This window comes from Ambystoma mexicanum, chromosome 5q (assembly GCF_040938575.1).
Source record: "Ambystoma mexicanum isolate Mex_15411 chromosome 5q, UKY_AmexF1_1, whole genome shotgun sequence".
Taxonomy (NCBI): Eukaryota; Metazoa; Chordata; class Amphibia; order Caudata; family Ambystomatidae; genus Ambystoma; species Ambystoma mexicanum.
The window spans coordinates 499568357-499593413 of NC_090933.1; the positions used below are offsets into that span (position 1 = coordinate 499568357).

The 25057-nt window shown below is 46.8% G+C and overlaps 1 protein-coding gene across 4 annotated transcripts in view; it reads right to left on the reverse strand.

Moving 5' to 3' along the window:
* The window catches only part of TRAPPC8 (trafficking protein particle complex subunit 8), a 2435788-nt gene that overhangs the window by 1368330 nt on the left and 1042401 nt on the right, over nucleotides 1-25057 (reverse strand). For all 4 annotated transcript variants that reach the window (XM_069620968.1, XM_069620966.1, XM_069620965.1 and 1 more), the window contains one exon: nucleotides 15445-15576. In XM_069620968.1, the coding sequence (XP_069477069.1) occupies nucleotides 15445-15576 (132 nt within the window). The remainder of the gene's footprint in view (nucleotides 1-15444; nucleotides 15577-25057) is intronic.

The following is a 25057-nucleotide window of genomic DNA, read 5'->3' on the forward strand; positions in this document are numbered from 1 at the left end:
TTACCCCCATTTGATGTGAATGTGGAGAAACTGTCCGCTGTGATACAGGGTGCAAGTGAGGAGGTAGCACAGTACTTTCTGCGTTATGAAGCAGCATTCAAAGCGCACAGTGGGCTAGAGATAGGGTCTGAAACGGGCCAACGGTACTTTGCCACAAACTTTGTAGAGGGGCTCCACGGGCCAATTCAGGAGAACATTAGGAGGGCAGAAAGTACATGGATGACTAGGAACCCCCGGGATCTCCTCGAAATGGCTAGGTATTACGAAAGAGGGGAAAGAGTGAAGGGACAACAAAAGGCACGACAAGAGAAGGATTTAAAAACCAAAGTGTTGATGCAACAGTTGCATCAAGGGCCCCAAGGCAGGTATAACTACAATTATAATGGCCCGTCACAGGGCTATAGTAGCAACATGATAGGGGGCCAAGGGACAGGAAGAGGTACAGTGCAAGGAGGTGCGCTATATGGGAGGAGGGAACAGGAAGGTTGCGCTGTGTCAGTCTTGACACAGGAACAAGGGGGTAAACTGAGACCATGTGCATATTTTTCTAGCACTCTGGACTCAGTAGCTCGAGGCCTACCCCCATGCATGAGAGCAGTAGCTGCAGCAGCGACAGCCCTAAAACAAAGTGCAGGTATCATCCTAGGGAGTGAAGTAACAGTAAAGGTTCCACATACGGTAGATGTTCTTCTGAATAGAGTGCATACACAGCATTTGACTACAGCTAGACTCACACAGTATGAGATGATCCTGTTTGCCAGTAATGTAAAAATTGAACGGTGTAACACTTTGAATCCAGCGACACTGCTTCCTTTGCCCACCTCACCTGATGACATTAGGCATGATTGTATGATTCAAATGGAAGAACACACTAAGGGTAGAGCAGACCTGCAAGACACCCCGCTGGTTGATAATGAGGGTATATTATTCTGTGATGGTTCCTGTTTCAAACTGCCAAATGGGGAGACAACAGCAGGGTATGCAGTAACTACAGGGGAACGGTTGATTGAGAGTGGGAAAGTGTGTGAAAAATCGGCCCAGGCAGCAGAATTAATTGCGCTAACGAGAGCATTAGTGTTAAGCAGCGGTATGAAAGTGACAATTTATACTGATTCAGCCTACGCTCATGGGGTGGTTTCCAGTTTTGGTAAACTCTGGGGAGAGCGTGGGTTTTTAACCTCCCAAGGTGATACTATTAAACATGCCCGATTGATTGCTGAATTATTGCAAGCCCTTACGCTGCCCAAAATGGTGGCCGTAGTGAAGTGCTCAGCGCATAAAAAAACACTGGATTGTGTCACGCAGGGAAATTCTTTGGCTGACCAGATGGCTAAACTAGCTGCCACAAGGGACACTCGGTGGGAAGCCCGACAGCTCATAGTGGGGAGGGATGTGACTATGGAAGGGACGAAGGAGCGCGTAAAGGAAATCCAAGCAGATGCAACCATTGAAGAAAGACTATCTTGGCACAAGGATGATCAATATGAGGAGACGGTAGATGGGCTATGGGCACATACCAAAACGAACACCTGGGTACTACCTGACGCATACTTACCTGTGATAGTGAGCGTGGCTCATGGTCCAACCCACGTTAACGCAAGAACTATGGAAGAAGTTTTAAGTACTGTGTGGTACAACAAAAGATTGGGAATGTATTGTCGCCAATGGGCAAAACAATGTGAAATATGTGTTTTATATAATGTGGGGAAAGGTGTACCGGCCCCGGCGGGCCACAGTAAGTTACCCACCTGCCCTTTTGAGGTGGTGTATATGGACTTTATACAGCTGGAGCCTGTAAATAAACATTCCTACTGTTTGGTGATGAGATATAGAGGGCACAAATAAGGTATGGAAGAACAAACTGGCAAAGGCTTGTGCTGAAACGGGACTGAAATGGCCGGATGCATTGCCTATTGCATTATTGAGTATGCGTACTATGCCTAAGCGTACACATGGTTTATCTCCTTTCGAAATTGTTATGGGGCGCCCACCAAGTATTGGGACCCCCATATCACCTAAGAGATTGTCTGAGCAAGCATGGCCTGCATTACAACAGTATTGTATTGGGTTAACTAATAGACTGATTTCTATTAATGCACAGGTGAACGCAGTAGCTCCATCTCCTCTGATAGGAGAAGGTCACGACGTGCAGCCCGGTGACTGGGTTGTTATAAAAGCCTTCGATCGCACCAGCGGACTGCAACCCAGATGGAGGGGCCCGTTTCAGGTTCTCCTCGCAACACAAACTGCGGTAAAAGTTGATGGCAAATCGCACTGGTACCACGTGAATCCAGAAAAGGGAACCAACCAACCCCAGGTTGCAACAGTACTGCCAGACGCCATTAGTAGGTGTGCCCATCGTCTCCGATCCCGTGACGTGTATGTGCCAAGCAACGTGTAAGGACACTGTTTTGAACTTTGATCATTAGGGAGATGAACATTTGGACTCTCTTGTTGGTTTTAGCAGAATTGTGCCTTACTGAAGACGACGGGTTTGTAGCCTGAAGGGCCTTCGGCGTTCCCCTCCTGGGACAGGCACTACGAGACGTGGGACAGATCGGATGAAGGTTTTCAGTGAGACCTACCACTATTAGAGTAATAAGGACACTGGTGCTTTAAATAGGGGATATTGCTATATCGCTAGGTTGCAACTGATATACGCTGTATACTGAGCCATATACTGAACTATGTCTACACCCGTGTATGCTGGTTTAGTCCCTGAACGGATAAGTGTATGCTCCTCAAACACAGAAGGTAAGAGGAAAATACCAGTTTGTACCACAAGAGGCAAAATTTTGTTTTCTGTATGCACGATAGTAGTACTAATAGCATTTGCCATAATATTCTGGTATCTGGAACATCCATCTAGATATGAATTAAAGAACCTGTTGCCCGAGTCAAATGAAACAGGGAGAACAGATTGGGTCAAGAGCAGGAATCGAGATGCCTATGACCAACACGACCCGGAAGACTATGCTAAAAATGAATACGTGAAGATAATAAACACAACATATGGGGTAGTGAATAAAACTGATTGCTGGATCTGCACCCACATGCCCCGACATAGCAGTGAAGGCATCCCAGTGTACGCATCGCCAGTTACTGAGGATGCCGGGTGTACATTAATTTGCATGAGAATAGTGTCAGCACAGCAATACATGATACCGAATACCGCTTGTTATGTTAGAGGAGAACAAAACCCTTCTAAAGGAAAAGATACGCTATAAAATCAAAACTGAGGGAATCGGGCTTGCACCTGCTATGGTACAGATAGTAAGAGAACCTCCTCCCCCTATCACCATCACACAAGAGTTTAGGCCAAAGAATATATGTTTTAAGAGGAGCGCAAGAGGTAATCAAAGAATGATCTCGGGGTGCAGTCACATGGTGAATCTAAATAACTACACGAAGGGATTGTTACAGACTGAAGGACATGCCTACGTCTGTAACAAGAGGGCTTATTTGTGGTTAGCCAAAGATTTTGTTGGGGTATGTTACATAGCCAGAATAATGTCGGTTGTGATGGTATATGCCCCGTCTACTCTGCATAAAGAAATACACAGCAGAAATAAACGAGCAGTAAACCCAAAAATTCCTACGTATCAACCTACAGGATGGGAAACGTTTATAGATCTGATGGGGGTCCTGGTTCCTCCAGCGGGCATCTTTATGAACAGTCAAGAAATCCAAAAGCTAAACAGGGCCCTTGAGTTCGTAATCGAAGAATCTGCAGACCTAATGGAAAACATTACTTATGAAATGAAAGCAATTCGGCTAGTGGCTCTCCAAAATAGGTATGTCTTAGACATACTCACTGCAGAAAGGGGCGGAGTCTGTTTTTTGGTGGGATCCCAATGCTGTGTTTACATACCAGAAGGGAGTACAGGAATCCTGGATGGAGTAAACAAACTGCATAAAGTGGCGGATAGCATCCACCAGGAGGAAGGGTCAGGAGATAGCTGGTGGATGAAGCTCCTGAAAGAAATTGGATGGCAACTTCTTACGCCTATACTGGTTCTAGCGGCAATAGTTGTAGGAATTTGTCTCTGCATCCAATGCTTCCCGGTATGTGTGTCGTGCTGTGTTTCCATGTGTTCTTCCAGCATAACGCGCCTAAATCCAATGGGTAAAAGCCATGTACAACAGGAATTTTTTGACATGGGAGGCCTGGAGAAGATTATGGTACATACAGTATGTGATGATGTTGCTTTCCTGCCATCTGCTTATGCTAGGACTGTTTAGATTGATGCTCAAGTGTGAGCAAAGGGTGGATTGAAGGTACGCATACATATGTAATGTTGTGCTCACACTTGGAGTTTGTACTAGTCACCATATGTGTTAAAAGAATGTACCTTTTGTTAAAAGAAGAGGCATTCTCTGTATACAGCGGCGTTTAAGACCTGCTGACCTGGCAAGAACTTGTTTTTAACAGAAGAATTGTGTTTGGTCACTGTATGTCGAAGCATGTTGAGCCTGCTAAAACTATCTGCAGATTACGGGTGGGGAAGGAATGAGTAAGCACAGCCTCGTGCACAGAGATAAGGACACAGAAGGGCACGAGAGAGAGCGAATAACAGATAACAGGAAACCACAATAGCAGATGTTGAACTGTTGACCGTTGATGCAAAGTCATGACTGGGAGGAACCGCCTTGTGGTGGACATAATCTATGTGCAGCAATGTATGACAATGTAAAACAGATGGGTATAAAAGGACCACGATGTGCAGGGCAAAGGGCGGCACTTTGACGACTTGCTTTGCGAGACGGTTGAACTTGTGGCCCATTCGCGAATGCTTGTGTGTTAATAAAGCAATGTTTACTCAACTCTTTTCTGTTTGAGTTTTTATAGGGTCCCTTTTGTACTGGTTTTGGTGACGGCGAGAAATCGCACCCACAGCTAGTCCAGCCTTGGCCAATGACAGTAGGTACGGCAATACTTGAGGGGCCGTAATCCGCAGAGGGTTAATCTTCTGTGCACGGCACCAGACAGAGAACCTCTTCCATTTATGTCCGTACCATTTGAAAGTTGAGGACGCCCTGGCCTTTGCAAGAACCTCTCTGCAGTCGGCTGGCATGTCGTACCCTCCAAACTCTAGTGCTGTAGGAGCCAGGCCTGCAAGTTCAGCGACTCTGGGTTGTGATGAAGAATGGCGCCTCCTTGTCTGGAGAGAAGATCCGCGTCTGTCGGCAGCTTGACTGGGGTGGACGCTGACAAGTCCAGAAGGTCCGGGAACCAGATCTGTCTCGGCCACGCCGGTGCGACAAGGATCATCCTGCACCGGGACCTCTTGAGCTGGCTGATGAGCCGGAGCGGCAACAGAGGGAACTCATAAAGAAATAGGCCGTCCCAGGGGAACGAGAAAGCATCGCCCATGCTCCTCAGCTGGGGGAACCTGCTGGCGAACCTCTGGCACTTGGAGTTCGTCGACGTCGCGAAAAGATCGATCTGGGGTTCGCCAAGAGTCGATCCACTTGATCCTGGCGTAGTTCCCATTCGTGGCACAAGCGCAGCTCTCTGCTGAGTTAGTCGGCGATGGTGTTTTTTACTCCTGCCAGATGAAAAGGCACCAGAAACATACCTTGTGTGACGGCCCAATACCACAGATCCTGGGCTTACTTGGATAGGGCAGGGGATCTGGTTCTGCCCTGCTTCCGGATGTAGAACATCGTGGTGGTGTTGTCGGTGAAAAACCTCACCACCTTGCCCTTGAGGGACGGAAGAAAAGACCTAAGGGCCCAGAACACTGCACAGAGCTCCAAGATGTTGATGTGGAGTGGCTTCTCCTTCGGGAGCCAAAGGCCTCTTGCGTGAAGATCTCCGGAGTGCGCTCCCCAACCCTCCAGGGAGGCATCCGTCGTCACCGTCACCTGGTGAGCTGGGGTCTGAAAGTCCGTGCCCACCGACAGATGAGAGCGGGTAACCCACCACCGGATCGCCTGATGGAACGTCTCGTTGAGTGAGATCGTGTCCTCGAAGCTGCCCGTCGACTGGATCCAGCGGGCGTCGAGGAACTCCTGTAAGGGGCGCATCCGAAGTCTGCAAAGGCGCACCAGATAAATGCAGGAAGACATGATCCCGAGGAGGGACTTGATAGATATTACCCTGGCCACATCTTACCCAGGATGGTCCTGGTCCTTTCCTCCGATGGCGAGGCCAGCCGCGCCACTCTGTCGAGCTTGGCTCCCAGAAACAGGGCGACTTGCGACAGGACCAGGTGGGATTTTGCAAAGTTGATGGAGAACCCCAGGTCCATGAGCAGCTGGACGGTCTTCGCAGTGTGCTCTGCGGCAAGCTCCCGTGTCCTTGCTCGGATGAGCCAGTCGTCCAGGTAGGGGTAGACGTGGATCCCCTGCAGGCGCAGCCGCCCCGCCACCGGTGCGAGGCACTTGGTGAACACCCTGGGTGCCGACTTCAATGCGAACGGGAGAGCCTTGAACTGGTAGTGCCGCCCTTGGACCACGAACCTGAGGAACTTTCGGTGTCTTTTTAGAATGGGGATGTGGAAGTACGCATCCTCCAGGTCCAACGACGACAGGAAATCGCCTTCCTCCAGCTGTCCCAGCACGTGCTGGAGGGTGACCACCCGCAACTTCTGTGCCTTGATGTACTTGTTCAGTCGTCGCAGGTCCAGGATGGGACGCCATCCTCCGGTCTTCTTCTTTACAAGGAAGTACCTTAAGTAAACTCCGGAGCCCCGAAGCCTCTGTGGGACGAGCTTGATGGCACCTTTCTTGAGCATCGCCCTTACTTCCAACAGTAGTTGAGGGACGCGATTTTCCTTCCTGGCCACGGGGGGAACGCGAGGGCACTTCTTCTGGAACTCGAGGGCGTGCCCTTGGGCCAGGGCGTCCAGCACCCAACGGTCGGTGGAGATGTACTCCCACACGCTGACGAACCTTGTCAGCCGGCCTCCCACCGGGGTGCTTCGGCGGGGGCCCGACCCTATGGTCGGTTCAATCTTGTTTGGAGGCCGCCTTGCCTCCTTGACCTCCCCGTCGACGACGACGGGCACCACCTGACTTGCCGCGTCCCCTGTAGGCCTTCTGAGATGAAGATCTTGCCGCTTGGCGGTACGTCGAGGAGCCACTGCCGGATCCCTTGGAGGCACCTTGTCTGCCTCCGGAGCTCCGAAAGGACAGCCGTCGTTGTTGGAGCACTCCCAGTGCCCGGGCAGTCTCCGTGTCAGTCTTGATAGCCTGAAGGGACTCATCAACCGCCTTCCCAAACAGGTTGTTCCCGTCGAAGGGCATGTCCAAAACTTTGGATTGTACGTCCTGGCGGAAATCCGTCGCCTTGAGCCATCCTCATCGTCTCAGGCAAACGCTGTTGCCCAACTGACGGAAACCAGTGTCGGCGATGTCCGTTGCCACCGTGATGGCGTGGTCCGAAGCAATCTCACCTTCCTGTAAGATTTCAAGGGCCTCAGCCCTTTTGGCGTCCGGAAGGAAGTCCAATAGAGGGGTGATTTTGAACCACAACTCCCTTTCGTAGCGGGCTACGATAGCCAGGGCGTTGGCCGCCTTGATAGTCGTCGCTGCAGAGGAGATGACCCGTCGTCCCATCGCGTCCAGCTTCCTGCCCTCGCCATCCGGCGGGGAAGTCTATGTCGAAGCCGATGCCCCCCCAGCTTTCTTCTTTGCTGCCGCCGAGACGACCGAATCCGGGGTAGGTTGCGCCCGAAGGCACAAGGGGGCAGCGTCGGGGACCCGGTACTACTTCTTGTAACGGTCCCTCGTTGCAGGCGCCATGGCAGGGTTCTTGAGGAGGGAGAGCCCCTCATCCCAGATGTTATCAAGAAGTGGTACGGTGAGGACTGTCTTCCTTTTAGCGTCGCGCCGTTGGTAAAGGAACCCTTCCTTCTTCTCTTCGGAGGAGAGCTGGAAGAGCTCGGATGCCCTGGAAATCATGGCATGGAAGGATCCAATCTCGTCGGGCGGGGACGCCCGAGCAAGGGGCGACAGGGGACACGTCCCGTCGTCGCCTCAGTCGTCATCTGTACCTGTCGTAGCCGTGTCCGTGCCCGTATCATCCCCGTGGGTAGTTGACCGGGGGGAAGGTAGAGCAGGCCGCAGAGGTGGAAGAGGTGGCGGAGGATGCGTCCTCCTCTTCTTATGCGGTGGACTTTCCGAAGGTCCCGGCTCCTGTTCCCCCGTCAGGTCTGGCTCAGGTACCTCCGTCGGGGGGAAGGGCAACTTTGTCCCCATCTCCGAGCATAAGGACTGAATTGCTGACAAAATGGCCGCCGAAGTGTCCTGCAGCACCGGAAACGACGGGTGCGAGGTCTCTTCGGGAACCTCGTCGTCGCCCTCGTCGGGATCCCTCCCAATGGGCTGGGCATCCTCCACGACTTCGATGAGCTCTTCTTCAGAGGTCGTGTCCGTATCCACGAAGGCGACATGCCCCTCCCCCTCTTTTTCCAACGGGGACGTCGTGGGGGTCTTCTCGATGGGCCTGAAAGGTGACTCCCTCCGCGGTGGCAGAGAGACTCTGTAACCTGAGGTCGCCTCCACTGGCGTAGCCTCCACAGGCTGAGCCAGGGCCGCTGCGACATCCTCAATCGAGGTCTTAGTAGGGTGAATTAAGGCCGTCGCCACCTTCTGCACACCTGGGGCCTTCACCTTGGGGGGAGGGTCCGAGCCTCGCTCCCCCTCTGGCGGAGTTTTGAGATTGACTGGGGCCTCTCCAGAAGCTTCGCCGGGTTCTCGGACTTCCTCTTACCCGAGCCAGAGCGTTGGCTCATGGTTGATGGCGCCGGGGAGGATGCGCCCTGCCTGGCAGCCAAGGAGCCCGACCGTTCGGCGCTCCCAGTGCCCGCAGACTCGCGGTGCTTGGCCTTTTGTTGGGCCCCTGTCGCCGGGGCGCCCTCACAGGACTTAGAAGACCGCTCGGAATTATTATTGTTCTTCTCGCCGGACGGGCTCTTTGCTTCCAGCCAGCTGGCGATCCTTCATGGTCCGCTACGACATGTTCCCACAAAACGCACAGTCCTTCTCCACGTGCGACTTGTCCTCATGGAGACAGTAGAGGCATAACGAATGCTCGTCCTCCTTGAACACATTCTGAAGCTGGCATCCAGGGCAGGTCCTGAACAGCTTCCCGGGCGTCGAGCTTCCTTTCTCCTGGGCCATGTCCGGGGTAGGCCTCGGAACTTCTGGAATCCTCCAAAAGCGTAACTCGACGAAATCTTCACCCTTGAGGGGCGTAGAAACTCCGAAACGGGTCCCCATTGATCGGATGTAGTAACGGTGGAGCTTTAGGCTCTATTTAACCGAAAAATGAGTAAAATCTCCTGAAAAAAGCGCGAAAACGCAGCAAAAGCTCGAGAGCTACAGCACGAGGATTCCCAACACTTGAACGTGCGGTACAAATCTGAGGATGGCTGCCAGAGGCGGGGTTTAGGGAGAGGGCAGTCATTGGCTGGGGGCAGTATGACCCAGAGACCAGTGATTGGTTACTACTAAGAAAGACAGATCAGAAACGAAACTGATACTGATTTTTTCTATACCAAGGATTCCCAGCCTAACGACGGGGAATATATTCATGAGCATGTGAATCCATGCCAGACCCCATGCTGGAGAAATTGTGTATTTGCAGATGGGGACTGTGATTTGTTTGTAGAAGTTACACCAGTGTTTACTACAGGAGAAACCTGCCTTTCACACCCAGAGGGGTAATTATTCTGCCGCTCTAAGGGATTAGGAAGGGTACGTTTACCCCTTCAGTTTAAAGCATAGCACTAATGGCTATTTATATTGGTTTTGGTGTGTTGGGAGAATTCTCTGTTAAGGCTAATTTCTCAAACCTAGTGAGTCCCCCAGCAGCTTTGCTGGATTTTTGGGGTTTTAAGAGTGACACTCTTTTTCTCCCACTCTTAGATATGATTTGAGATATCCCTTTGACTTTGGAATGTGTTTTATGGGCTATAGGGTCTTTTACTCCATAGGGTTTCATGTGTTTTTGGTAAGTGTGTTACACAGCACCCTCAGTGCAATAACTCAGGGGTGTCATAGTGACCCCCAAACATAGATGCCATACCCTGGGACTGACTACTGTCTCCCAGGGCATGTAAAGTCACCATTGACTTTACTAGTCTTAAATTGTGACCAGAACCAGTACAAACCATCATATTGTGGAAGAACTGGTAGGGGCAATTAGATTGCCCCTGGGTCTGTTTTTCGAGGGGGCACTGTGCAGCCCCCCATCGTCTAGTTTCTGGCTGGTGGCAGTGGTTACCACGCGAAATATTCCACCAGAATATTTCCTATGGGATTTTCCCATTCATTTTAAATGCACCACTTTTTTGGTGCAATGTTAAAGATACCGCCGGGCTATTTATTTAATATTTATTCCCCGGTTGGGTCTTTTTGCCAGGACTCGGTTTTAAAATGGCGTTTGTGTTCGAGTCTGTAACTCCAACCCAAGTCGAGCCCTTTGTTCCACTTTTTGGTGGGCTTCTGCACAGAAGCCTTCAAAAGTGGTGCCACTCTGTCTGGGTCTACAGGATGTGTGGGAGGGGGGTTTAGGCACCCTGGACTGAGTTGCTTCGGCAACTCAAGTCGCACTCGTGTGGTTGGCCCAGTGGTGAGCCGCCCGGCTCACCACTTAGCATGTTTGAGTGACAGCTAGGACTGATGAATGGGGTTTTCTGCATAAAAGCAGGGCTTTGGGGACTGGAACTTCAGTTGTCGCCACAGGACCAAAGAATCCGAAGAGGGAGAAGCTGAGCCGACCTGCAACGACGACACCACCGGTGGAGCCCTGCTGAACCGCCTCACCACTTCCTGACGACAGAGAAGATCTTCATCCTGGAGAGTCTTCTTCCTTTGAACTGGTGGGGTTAACCAGTTTTCCCTCTCTTTGCCTTCCTGGATCTTCTCGTGGTTGAATCGTCCATGCCAAGCACCCCGGCGGCAGGATAGCCACGCTTCACCACTACCGCGAATAAAAGGGAAGTACCTTTTAACCGGGAAACTCCGCGGCTGGTTTCTTCCCTTGCAGTGCAACGACCTCCAGCTTTCCTCCACGTCGAGATCTTCTCTTCCCCTGGATGAAGCACCGACTTGCACCCGCTGCCAGGAACAACTGCCCCCGCTGGAGCTTTCTCACAATTTCATGTACTGTGTCCCGCCTGGTCTCCCTTGCTACAGACTGTTCAAGGTGTCCCGTAAATCCTTGACTCTCTATCCTGGGGTGACCTGGGACCTGTTAACTAACTTTCTCTGAACTGATCCAACTCTTTTTGAATTATCTGCAAAGACTTTTAAAGTATAATTCAACTGTGTGATCTTGGACACATTCCGCCTTGCTCTCTCCAACAGGGGGCCTGGCCTATGAACTGTCTTGCTCTACAGTAGACTCTGCCTTTCCTGACTTGCTGTGGTTCTTTTAAAAGTGTTGGTATTGTGTGCTTTCCCAATTCTGCTTTTTCCCTCCCTTTTTAACTAACTTATTGGAGTGCCATCTTAGGGTAAGCGCTCACCTCTGCCTGCAAATAAGTGGTGTTTTAACTAAGACTTGTTCAATAAGTAATCAGGGATGTATATATATTGATAGTGACTGTGTTTGAACGTGCTTGCCATATTAGTGTTAGTGTATTTTACAAGTGTGTTTTTAAATAAATAATTATATACTTTTATACCAAAGCTCTGGTCAGTGTTTGCTTGTGCTACTGTATCTTTGTACCTATTCTGTATACTCTATATACTGTCTAACTCTTCTTGCGAGAAATCCGACTGCTCAGCCACAGCTACCAGGTAAATCTGGGTGGTACAGACTGCTACCAATTGGGTTTACTGCCAAAACCTGTAGTCCTAAGCCTTTTGCAGTGGTCCCTAAGGGAACTGCACAGGTTTCTGCCTAACATGGTGTTTCGCAGTGTGGGGTCCTCAAGCCAAAGACAGTGGCTAGTTTTTCTGTCTCTCACAAGGCTCAAGAATAATCTTGGTACCGTTAAAAGAGTATCTTTAACTGAATTGTAACGACCTGATAAGCTCCTGAGTAATGTTCACCAATAAAAGGACTAAAGAACAGAAACATGTTTAGCTAAGGCCACTGAAATTACACTGACCCTTACTAAACAAATGAAATTGTGAGTGATCTGTCACATAGCATGGACCAAGATTTTCTTTTTCTTTGCATTAGACAGTCCAATTTTTAAGGAAGTCATAGTCATGCTAGCAATTTATAGGTAGGCAGCTTTTGTTTCCCACTTTAACTGTATTGAATATGTTTGATGAATTATGTGTGATGTACTGTGGTGAATCATTAGAGATTACGGCCAATTTCTTTATTAAATGTATTTTAATTCTTTGAGTTCTTAGATATGTTGTTATTGTGTAGTTTTAGAAATGGAGATTCACGGTTTTGCAGTCCCCTACACCTGTTCTGGTGATTGGTGCACCGTCCCCAGCCAATCTGGCCCCGTCTTACCCACCCTGGAGGGTTGGTTAACAGTAAACATTTCGAAAAGCAGACTAAGCCCTGTCCACATCTGCACACCTCTGCTATGGATCAAATAATGACCGCCTGGTACCGTCAATGTTCAAGTTTGTGTTCCTTGTGTGAATAAATAGGGTATGGTTCTGGGAGGGGGGCAGGGGTTGCTCTCTGAAGTCCCCGATTATCTAGGGTATTGTTCCATCTGCGCAGGTGCTCGCCAATGTCTCCAGTTAGCACAGCTTCTCTCTGCTGGCTTTCCCATGCAGGTCTCTCCATTCCGCTTGTCGCGCTGTTTGTCACTGAAGTTCACTTGCACTGGAATAGCTTGCATGCTTTGGGGATGGCTCTATGAGTGACTGGCGGTACTGCTGTTCTTCCGTGCTGGCAGGCTTTCCCCAAGAGGGTGTCCAATGATATGGGGGTCTCTCAGCTGGTTTGTCTTTCTGTCAGCCTGAAATCAAAAAAGAAACACTGGCAAGCATCTTGAAAAGGAGGCATGGTTTGAGTAAATTGGGCTCCTTTTAAATGCCACAGGCCACCCCAGGGGTAGGACTAACCCTGGGTTAATCCCTGGTAGGCCTCCCACCCCCAGCTGAGAGGGTCTCCCATCCACTCCTGTCAAGACCAGGGTACTGGCCTTGTTGCACTATTTAAAGTCAGCCTATTTGTAATGGCATGCGACAGACTGGTTGCCAAGCCGATTGGGGCAAATGGACCTGCATTTGTTCTGGATTTGTTCTGGGGTACATCTGCTGGTCACTTGTGCTGCGGGCAGGCACACCTGCTTTTACAGAGATATGGTTGCCCTATACTGGAAACAGGCTGCGACGGGCAATGGCAGGGCACATGGGACTCTTTGGAGGAGAACAAGGCCTGCACATAATGCTAAGTGTGAGCTAGAAACAAGGCAGAAAAGGCTAGGGGCTCTCCTGCTCGTAATTGGTCAGCTCTGCTCTGCACTCAGTGGCAGAATACCCCACTTCATCATATGTATTAGCAGACTCCCACAAGTATCCAGTCTGTCAGACCTGGAGTAGGCAACCCAGCGTCCCATTGAAGTTTTCTCAGACCACAGTATCCCAGAGAACAGAGAAACCAAGAGGACCGCCACCCCCTTTATCTGCTGGCCGGTATGCCTCAAATTGATGGGAACAGGGCAAATCTTTCCAAGGAATCAATCCAGTGCCCAGTCAAGGAACTCCAATCAGGGGAAAGGAGAAGGTGGGCCACTTATTTAGTGATCACCAAACAGGAGGATAAGATGCACAGAGACAGGTGAGAAAGGGATTTGGTTAATGAACATAACTGTCAAACTAGTAGTAGTTGGGGAACAAAGGAACACTCCAGCATTCACAGGATGTGCTTACTTCGATATTCAGGTCCACAGAGCACCCACAGTTGAGACCCTCAATGAAATCTGCCAAAATTGGCCTCAGCTCCGGACACATCATGCATACCAGCTGAAGCAAGTCCAACCAAGGCAGGAAGAATGGCACATGTACTGGAAATACCGGGGATGGATACTGCTGTCACACCTGGTCATTGTTGTCTTCTTTGGCCCTAAAGGGCCCATTCAGGGATCTATTGCCCCCATGTTTTAAGAGCGTCCTGGGCAAAACTTGACATGACTATGAATCATGGCTAGGTTGTCACTGATCTCATGTATGAATGGCTTACATCCTTCTGTTTCCAAATCCAGGACCCCAGCCCTCATACCTGTTCTCCCAGGGCCCTTAGTGGCAGCAGCTCACTTGCAGTGTACTCTGCAGAAGGCACCAGCAGACAAGTTGGCTTCTGGCCACTTCTGGGGAGCTAGTGCAGGGATCAAAATTGGGATTTATTGACGAGGAGCAAAAAGCAGCTCCTGGGTATCGGGCATAACCAGTAAGGCAGGAGCTACATCCGGGGAACCAGGCGCTAGTACATAGTGCACAGCAAATCTAACTTTGCGCAAAATGCAATCATAACTTTGTCCATTTTATGTTCTCCAATATGCTCTAAATGTCCATTAGGTGTGTTCTTTATTCTCCATTAAATACATACACAGTTAATATCACATAGCTATGTTTGTATGGCACCACTTGGAACAGAAGTCAAAAGTAGCTCTTGGTAGCTGTTGGTTTCAAGCTAACCAGGCTCCACCTGGCTATAACCAAGTGCTAAATATGAGTTTTTTTTACCACTCTCAGTTCACAGAGGCAGGAAAGGCTCTAATACAAAAGGAGGTTGGAGGCGGCTAGGGGTGAGCTTTGGAAAGAAAAATAGTCGCCACCATTTCTGCACAAGCATCTCCTTCAAAGAAAAAGTCCACACAAAAAACATTTGCATTATAAGCGTGTGTAGACCATATATGAATCAAAAGATGTTTTTATTTATCTAAGAAAATAATTAAATGTACTTATTTAATAAGCACTACTGCAGACATTTTGGGTAAAATAGGGCACTTGGAAAGTAGCAATGGTGTTTTGTACCCAAATGTAAGGTGGAGAATTAGATGTTGAAGAGTCCTGGCAATGGGAAGGTTAACCCCAGAAGGAATATGGCTGGTTTGGAAACCAGCCTACGTTCTGAAAAAGATGGCCTTGACATATAATACTGGTTAATCAGAGAACCTTTCTTGGATTTTGGATGACTAAAAGATTGGAAATCATAAGTGCATGTCTGTTCGCTCCATCAAAATCCCACAATTAGCACGAAACAATCAGGGTAGGTAAGAACTGAAGGCCTTAGTCTACCTCAGAAACTGAAAGAAAATAAAAGCAATAACATGAAAGAAACTTGTCAGTTTGGTTAGTACACAAATAAGAAAATACCAGATGTTAATCTGACATGTAGCAAGGACTCCCTTCTGTCCTATTGATAACATTCCAGCCCCCCAGAGAAACCTGTTTCAACCTACAATCAGTGCAAAATTCACAACATATTTCATATATTGGATGTTTGAAATTCATTACACCAAAAAAGGAAGCGTTAAGCATAAATATAGTTTACATATTAAAACACACCTGTCCTGCTTTGCTAAACCGATGACCAGCTAGAATCATGTGGAAAGCAAACTTTCGAACCATGGGAGTCCTCATGTTTATAAAACAGTGTCCAGCCTGTTCCAATAATAGCGCGCTGCGAAGGTCTGAATCCTATTAAAAAAACATAAGCAATGAAAATGCAATTGAATGATCTAAACGTGACAAAAACATATGCATCATTTGTGTGGAAGTACTTCGGTACGTCGCGCTGATGGCAAAATAAAGGATTCATCTGTTTGCTCTTCACCCCATAACACTATGGTTAAACTAGGACTTTATTTTTAGTGCAAAGAAACATTCAACGCTGTGTTAGTCCCGTTTTAAAATCACATAGTATGCAGGCGTTTATGCCTTTTATTGGACTAACTGAAAATACTACGCAAAAATGGAAGCAAAGCATTAGCTTTCGAAGTCCCACAAAGTGTTTTATCAGATGTTGCAAAGTGAAATGATTAGAAAGAGAAAGCCACAGTACAAATCATTAATAAAACAAAGAAATAAATGAATATTTTAAACTTTGTTGGTTGAAGGAACAGTATACCGGGAATGTGTGTCTGGAATCGCTGTTGTGATGGATCGGACACGTTGAGGACATTCTGTACTCGCTTTAATGAAAATGATAAAAATAATGCCCATCTCTAGCTATATAACCTGCCTATCTAAAGGAATTAAAGGTGATCGTCACATGTCCTCCGTCCATACTAAGTATCTGACCCTTCAACTAAATATTGCTAAAGTAAATAGGCCAAGAGAAAATGGCTTTCATGCCCTGCCAGGAGGGCAGACATGGCCTTTAACGGCCCACCAGCGCGAGCTAAGGCATGCCCGAGCAAAGCAACCTTAGTTCGAGCTGTGGGCCGTAGAAGGCCATGTCCGCCCGACTGGCAGGGCATTAAAGCCATTCCCACCCAGGGGTTTGTCCAAGGTGCAAATGGCTTTCAAAAGCTAGCGCATCCGATCTCCCAATGAAAAATTGCAACAAAAAAAAAAGGGAATAAAAGATAGCCGCCGCCATATGGAAAAGGGACCAAGTCTCTTTTCCATGTCTATGGTGGCGGCTAGACTGGAGGAGCTCCAGGCCCGGAGCGCAATGCTCTGGTCCCGCAGGCAAGTGGACGGGATGGGGAGGCAACAGGGACAGGCTCCCTTTTGCAGCACAATGAGAAAAAAAATAAGCCACACGGGAAAGGGCTTTGGGTGGCTGGGACAGCGGGCGGGGATTGTGTATCCTCGCCCGCTGTTCCATTCACCTGATTGGCTCAGCGCCCTTCACTGGGTGTGAATGTCTCTTCTTCCCCTTGTATTTTCCTTTTCTTGGATTGCTTTTTTATACACAGGTTTCTTTTTGACTCGTACTTCTTAGCATAATCTCCTTGGATAGTCTTTCATATTTTAGCATAATCTCCTTGGATAGTCTTTCATATCAAGTCTTGTAGTTCTTCAAAATAGCTCCCGGTTCTTGTGCTTTCTGTGGCCTTAGCTTTGAAGTACTTTTCCTTCCAGTAGATCCTCAGACTCATATCACATATATGTTCCTCCCAGTCTCTTTGCTCAGTCTTTCCTAAATGGTATTTGCCCTTATTCCCTTTTAGGCTTTTTCTTTTTGTTGTTGATTTTTTAGGTGAATTAGTTAAACAAGTTAAACTTACACAATACAAAATATACACCTTTAAAATGAGAAGCATTCACATGCTTAATACATTATTACAACTTTCAAAATATTCAATTCATTAGAATACAAATATAAATCCAAATTTAGAATATCAGAATTATCTAAATGATATCATAACTAACTGCACCAAAAAAAAAAATTTCAAATACCCAATATTAAAACAGGTGAGTTTCCATTAGATAATCTCAACCAGAATTTGTGAGGTGTAAGGCAAGATTCCTTGTGAGAGAATCTCCCAGACAAAAGGACTCTCAGATTTTGTAATACAGTACATTCAATTAGCAGATAAGATCTGAATGCAGTTTTCTTTCATACATGCAAACATTCGATAGCCCAAAAGTAGGCGCATGCATGTACTGAATTTGTCCTGTGGGGATAACATTTATTTTAAAATACAGAAAATGCTCCCTACAATAAGTATTGGGAAATGTTTGTAAATTAAATTGCTGAACACCCAGTGGTTAATCAATCACAGACATACTAGAATGAAGTTTTAACTCTTGCATATGTCCTATTGCATCATTCCAGTCTTTCTTTTTTACTTTCATCGGGTTCTCATACAGCAGTATCACTTGTGTGTTCAATATTATCAAGGATAAGCAAACTCGAATTAGCAAACATTTTTAAAAGGACTAGAAACAGTTCTGAATATTCTCTTACAAATCAACAAAAACTGAATTATCCACAGGGTTCATAATACTCTTGTAAAAAGCAAGCACCTGCCAATCAAGCCATCCCTTAATGGATGCAAGACCCACTTCATACTTTAATGCAACAATAGGAGTGAATTGGGTAGCTGTAAGACGTTTTTCCATACTGCAGATACAACTGTGTCACAATCTATTATAGTAGGTGCATAAAAGACATCTTGACCATATAACTGTGAAGGAATCACCATGACCTTCTAAAAATCGATAAGTGGAGTTATTGTGAACCGGCAATAGCTTAATTGAACTTTCTTCATTTGTGCCGCCATTTGTTTTGCCTTTTCTTTTATTCTGATGCTTCGAGACTAAAAGATGCATCCAGATTGAAACCCAGATAAGTTACATGATTCACTGGGACAATCGGGGTCTCAACAATTTTCCAACTATATCCATATGCTTTCTTAGTACTAGCGGGCAATCGTATAATAGTGGTTTTACTGGGATTGATCTTAAACTCATTTAAAGAGGTGCATCTTACTGTAGCATCAATAAATCGTTGCAGACCCTGCTGTCTATGATCAAGGAGGATCACGTTGCCTGCATAAGTCATACAATAAAGGGACATGTTTTGATTTTTGGCTTACAAAAGCTGCTGTAGACAAGGCATCCCCCAAGTCAGAGAGGTATAAGTTGAAAAGGCAGGGAGCAAGGACACATCCCTGACGGAGTCCTCTATGTGTTTCAAAGCTATTGGTTAGGCTCCCTTGCCTGTTCATTCTTACTTGCAGATAAGAATCCTCATGTAAAATGGCTAACAGATATTCAGAATGTTCAAATATTTAAATCTTTCAAGAGAAAAGCTCAGTTTACAGTATCAAAAGCTTGGAAAAAGCAAATAAAGGCCACATAAGTGGGCAATCAACCCTTCGCCCAAGCATTTCCTTGCAAACAATTCTTAACAAAGCCATTTAAGACAGTTCCCATTCCTTTCCTAAAATCAATCTGATATTTGCAAAATCGTCCTGTAGTATTTGCTCACTCTTCTAGATCTCTCAAAACGATGGCATCAAAAATGTAGCTCTCAGCGTTGAGTATGGCATCGAACAATACCGAGATGGATTTAACTGATCGCACTTCCTATAAACTGGAATAATTATTGAACACTTCCACGTACTAGGGGTGGATTTAGTTGCCACTATATTCTCAAGCAATAATACCAATATAATTGCACATATAACTGGATCCTTCTTAAGGATAAAATTACTAAGTCCATACCTGGGTCTCTTGAATTTGATAACTTTTGATTCACATTTCTACATCCTCCAAATCAAAGTTTAAGGAGCAGGATGTCTCAATGAAAAAACCTCCCCCTAATCTGATGGTCTATATAATGTCAAACAAATTTGTTTTCCAATCTTTCTCTGAAACAGGGTTGCATTGAGAATCAGTTTTGCTTATGCCTTTCTTTGCCAAGATGTCTCTCTGAGGCCGTCTGCTATTTTATCTTGCTCATTTAGGAGTTTTAATATATTTCTGGGTTGTACTTTCTCCAGCCTTCAACTCTGCAGATATACAGTGGTTGTCCTTCCTCCCAGGATTTTAGTTTCCAGTCTCTGTTGGTTCCCCACCTGCATTAATTAAATCTCTTTTATACATGGGCCACATCCCTTGCAAACTACTTTCTTCGATGAGGTCTCGTTCTCAGTACTGGGATGAGTCTCTCTCTTCAAGGGACACCGTTCTTCCCCAAACAGGTTATTTGCTTTCTCTGGTTTTTACAGTTCCAATCATTCAATTTAATATTTCCGTTCTCATCCTGATGACTGGGATGTGTTTCTTCATGCACATAATTATTCCCTGGCGGCTTCCCGCTATTCCCACGGTACTTTTCGTTGTGCAGGGAAGGGTTGCAGGGCTCAGCTCACGCTCAGGTACTGCTCATCTCTCTTTGGGGCCTGCCTTCCACAGACACTGGCGTTCGGCTGAAGTTCAGGCTTCACATCTCTGTAGTCTACGCACTGTTCCTCGGGCGTCCGTCCTTCCAACCAATCTGCAAGCATGGTGTTAGGCAGAAACCTGTGCAGTTCCCTCTGGGACCACTGCAAAAGATTTAAGACTACAGGTGTTTGGCAGTAAACCCACTTGGTAGCAGACTGTACCACACAGATTCACTTGGTAGCTGTGGCTGAGCAGTCAGACTTCCCTCAAGAAGAGTTAGGCAGTATACAGAGCATACAGAATAGGTACAGAGGCACAGTAGCACAAGCAAACACTGACCAGAGCTTGTGTAAAAGTATATAATTATTTATTTAAAAGACACACTTGTAAAATTACACTAGCACAGAAAAAGGTAAGTAAATTCAAAACACAGTCCTAATTACTATATGTACATCCCTAGTTATTTGTTGGACAAGTCTTAGTTAACACCACTTATTTCCAGACAGAGGTGAGCGCTTAACGTTAGATGGCACTCCAACAAATTGTTTAAAAAGGGAGGGAAAGGCAGAATTAAGAAAGCAATATAGCAAAACACTTTTCAGAGAACCACAGTAAGTATTAGAGAAGGCAGTCTATTGAGGACCAAGGAAGTTCAGTGCCAGGCCCACTTTAGGGAGAGCCAGGCCAAATATGCCCAAGATCACACAATGTCCCAAAGTCTCCAAAGTCTTTACAGGTGAGTAGAAAAGTTCTGTTAAGCTTAGAAAAGTTTAGTTAGGGTGTTCCAGGCTAACCCAGGTTCGAGAGCCGAGGGCTAAATCTACCCCGTACAATCGGTGTCAAGGGAAGCCGGGCGGAACACAGTACCTTCAAAATGGAAAGGATCCTCCAGCGGTGGCAGTTGTTCCTGGCAGTGGGTGCAAGTCACATCGTCGTCCAGAAGAAGAGGAGATCTCGACGTGGAGGAAGGCTGAAGGTCGTTGCACTACCAGGGAAGAAACCAGCCGTGGAGTTTTCCGGTTAAAAGGATGTTACCCCTCTTTCGCGGTAGAGGTAAAAAGTGGTACTCCGGTTGCCGGGGTGCTTGCACAGGCAAGGCGGCCACGAGATGCTCCAGGGAGGCGAAAAGAAGGCAAAAACTGGTTGTCCCCACCAGTCAAGGGAAGAAGACTCTCCGGACTGGAGATCTCCTATGTCGTTGGGAAGTGGTGAGACGGTTCCGCAGGGCTCCACCGGTGGTGTCGTCGTGGCAGGTCGGCTCAGCTTCTCCCTCTTCGGCTTCTTAGGTCCTGTGGCGACTTCTCAAGTTCCAGTCCCCAAAGCCCTGCTTTTATGCAGCAAACCCCCATTCACCAGTCCTAGCTGTCACTCAAACATGCCAAGTGGTGAGCCGGGGGGGCTCACCATTGGGCCAATCACACAAGAGTGCGACTTGAGTTGCCAAGGCAACTCAGTCCAGGGTGCCTAAATCCCCCTCCCACACATCCTGTAGACCCAGGCACAGTGGCACCACTTTGGAGGGCTTCTGTGCAGAAGCCCGCCAAAAGTGGAACAAAGGCTCGACTCGGGTTCAGGGTTACTGAAGTGAACCCAGACGCCATTTTGGCGGCGAGTTCTGGCAAAAAATCCCAACCGGTGAATTAATATTAAATAAATAAACCGGCGGTATCTTTAACATTGCACCAAAAAGTGGTGCATTAAAATCAATGGGAAATCCCATTGGGAAATATTCCCGTGGAATATTTCCGTGGTATCCACTGCCACCAGCCAGAAACTCGGCGAGGGGGGACGGGACAGTACCCCCTCGACAAACAGACCCAGGGGCAATCTAATTGCCCCTACCAGTACTTCCACAGTATGATGGTTTGTACTGGTTCTGTTCACAATTTAAGACTAGTAAAGTCAATGGTGACTTTACATGCCCAGGGAGACAGTAGTCAGTCCCAGGGTATGGAGTCTAAGTTTGGGGGTCACTATGACACCCCTGTGTTACTGCACTGAGGGTGCTGTGTAACACACATACAAAAACCAATGATAGCCTATGGGGAAAAATACCCCAAAGCCCATAAGCACATTACAAGTCACAGGAATACACTCAAATCATGTCCAAGAGTGAGGGTAAAAGAAGAAAATAAACCCCAAAAATCCAGCAAAGCTGCTGGGGGACTCACTAGGTTAGGAAATTCAGCCTAAACGGAGAATTCTCCTCAACACATGGTCACGTCATTACCTCTTTAATTTCTTCTTGTACCTCTTCCTATGTGGTTGCATATGCCGTGCCTGTGGCGTCTCCCTCCGTGTTTCTCTCATTCCTCGAAAGTGAAAGGCTCTGCGATCAGACTTAACTCCACTTTCACATAGTAGGATGTCAGGGGAATTCCCTGTGCATAGTCCTCTCTTTCCCTCTTTCTGTCACAGTTAAATACATGTCTCTGGTTAAACAGACGCCCTCACTTTCTGTTCCATATAGGTTTAGCTTCAGCCAAACGTAGAGTTGCCACACTACTATTCATAGAAGATAGTCCCATATATGCAGCTATGGTAGTTGACTTAGGGAGTTCCTCACAGGAACGGGAGTCCTTATCCCCAAATGGGGAGTGTCTCCCAATGACAACCCACTTAGCTCGACCCCTATGAGGGGTGTTGCACAGCGGGCCCATCTACCTAGCCTCATATGGGGAGTCTCTGCCTTGAGGAGAAGGGACAAATACCTGCTATTCGTCACACTGTCTTATCTAAAAGACCAAAAAAGTTCCAGGCAGCAGATAGCACAACGATTTAGAAATACTACTCATTCTGAGGGTTGCATTTAACAACAAAGAGAAAATACAAATCCACTTCACATGTAGCAGTTCAGTTAGACCAAGGCAGTCTTAAGGTGGGCCATGTAGGTTTCCTCAAATTACAGATGTTATTTTGAATGGAAAATTGAAGTATGAGTTTTGAAAACACACGATTAAGAAACAGGGTCAGTATAGTTTCTCATCTAGAGTCTAAAATGTGTTTTCTAGTTCCAGGATATTGTAAGATTCCTGGCAAACATGCTCTCAAGATTCCGCAACAGTTAACTCGCTTGCACATAATGTGGAAAATGCAAAATAAGTTATCCATGTTTTAATGGTGCAGTGTCCGCTGTTATATCAGCGTGTCTATTGCTTGGCAATGGGTGCCACCCATTTGAGCTTCGACACGCAAGATTTCCTTTGTTGCTGTCCTGCTCCCCCCATGCATTAGAGATCCTGAACAATAGTGCAACAGCTGTTGGTGAGAAATGTTACTGGAGGGGGACTTCTGACTGTTGATGCGATTGTATTGGTGTACCTCAGATCAAAGATGGCCATAGTGTGTCATAAAACCAATGTCTATGTTCAGACCACTGTCTTTTAGGTTAAGCATCTTCAGGTACTTGACCCTCCATGTACTTATGTATGTGGTATTTGAGAGGCCAACTTTTAAAACCATAACTGATCAATCCTGCAATGAATGCCCATCCTGTGCAAAATATCGACCCACTGGTGTTTGTTTTGGGGTTTGAAATGGTGCATCTATGTAGGTTCATCATTTCACGCAGTATTTACCCAAATAATTCCCTTTCATGCACTATTTGCATTGCATGATTTATACAACATTGGACGATATGCAGTTGTATGTTCTTTGTATCTGTATTACAGTTACAATACAGCTACAACGGACATACAACTACAGATTATCCAATGCTGTATAACTCATCCAATGCAAACCGTCCCATGCAATTGTATTACAATTACAATACAGATACAGATACAAGGGTCATACAACTGCACACAATTGAATCTTCTATCAACATAAAGGAAATTAAATAAAACCCTGTACGTTAATCGATTTACCTGTATGTAGAACATGAAATGCTTTAAGATTTGAAAGAAGAGATACCTTAAATCCAATTATATTATGTAAGGGGACCATGTTCTAGAAGGTGTGCAGGGAAAAATGACTGATCTAGCACACGTTGCAGCAAACTTGACATGCCACTACCATAACTGGGTGGGAAAAGAACAGCTCTAGCAACAGGGAACAAAAACTAAAACGCAAGATTCTCAAAAAATATTTCCTATAATCTTTTTAGTAATGTCACAGATGGCTTCCAGAATTCAAAGATGCAGTTCAATATGTCAGGGTTTTAATTGTCAAGCTTCACAACTTAGTTGACAATGGATTGCAGGAAGGCCAGACTAATGGGAGTCCCTGGTCTATTCCTCATCCTCCTGTGGGATCCATCCACCCATACTCCGTACTCCCCATACAGTCTAGTGATGGGTAACCGTTACAATCTATGGCTATCCAATACTTCAAGTGAGGGCTTAAAGGCGGTCACCTTATTACTTCTGGGATTTTTTTTTAAAGAAAAACCCTACTCGGATAATATGGTATTCAATGTGTGCAGACAGACACCTCTTCTCTCTCCTCTCCCTGCTATGGTCCCTTCTCCTTTCTTTCTAGTTCTCCACCTACTTCCCTCTTTTCTCCCTCTCGGGGCTCCCCACTCTCCGTATAGCTCCTATTTTCCTCATTCTTCTCGCTCATGTCTCTCCTATTAGTCTCTCCAATCTTTCCCTCTCTTCATATCTGTGCCTCCGATCCTCTGCCCCCTATCTCCCCTCTAGCTCTTCTGTTGCTCTCTCCTATTCACTGTCACCTGACCTTTCGCTCTCTCATCCTAATCTCTCCTATTCTACAACCTCCCTTTCTACACCCGTATTTCTCCCCTTCAGCCTTTCACTATCTCTCTCAATTTTACAGTCCTTGACGCCATACTTTTATCTCTCACATACCATCTCTCTCTACTTCCACTCAATCTTACACGCACTCCCCACAAATTCACTCTCTCAGGCTTGGTACCACTCTCTTTCACATACAATACCGTACCTGCACTCCTGTCCAATATTGCCAACTCCTCAGTAACCTGCTCCAACCTCAGCATTCTGTCTGGTCTCTTGATGCCCCCCGAACTCCCAACTCTCCTCCTGAGCTCACCAGAACAACCTTTGTCCATGCATGTGATCGTGGGTCTAATATATCCAGGCTTTCCTCCACTACTTCTTCCTCCCCCTTCTTATTTGTCTCTACTGTGACCGGAGCACTTTGGCTAATCTACCCCTTTCTTTTACCCAAGGGTGGGTTACACTTGCCCATAATTTTAAAAGCGCCACTTGTCCATGCCTCCTTTAGCTCGGAGGCTTTTGCATCTCTTCCATGGCCCACCCTGTTGGTGCCTGTGGCGGGCAACTCTTTCCTGCAGTCCCGGGAAAGTGGTGCTCTCTTTTGCAATTTAGATAGTGTCAAAGGGGTGAGACCC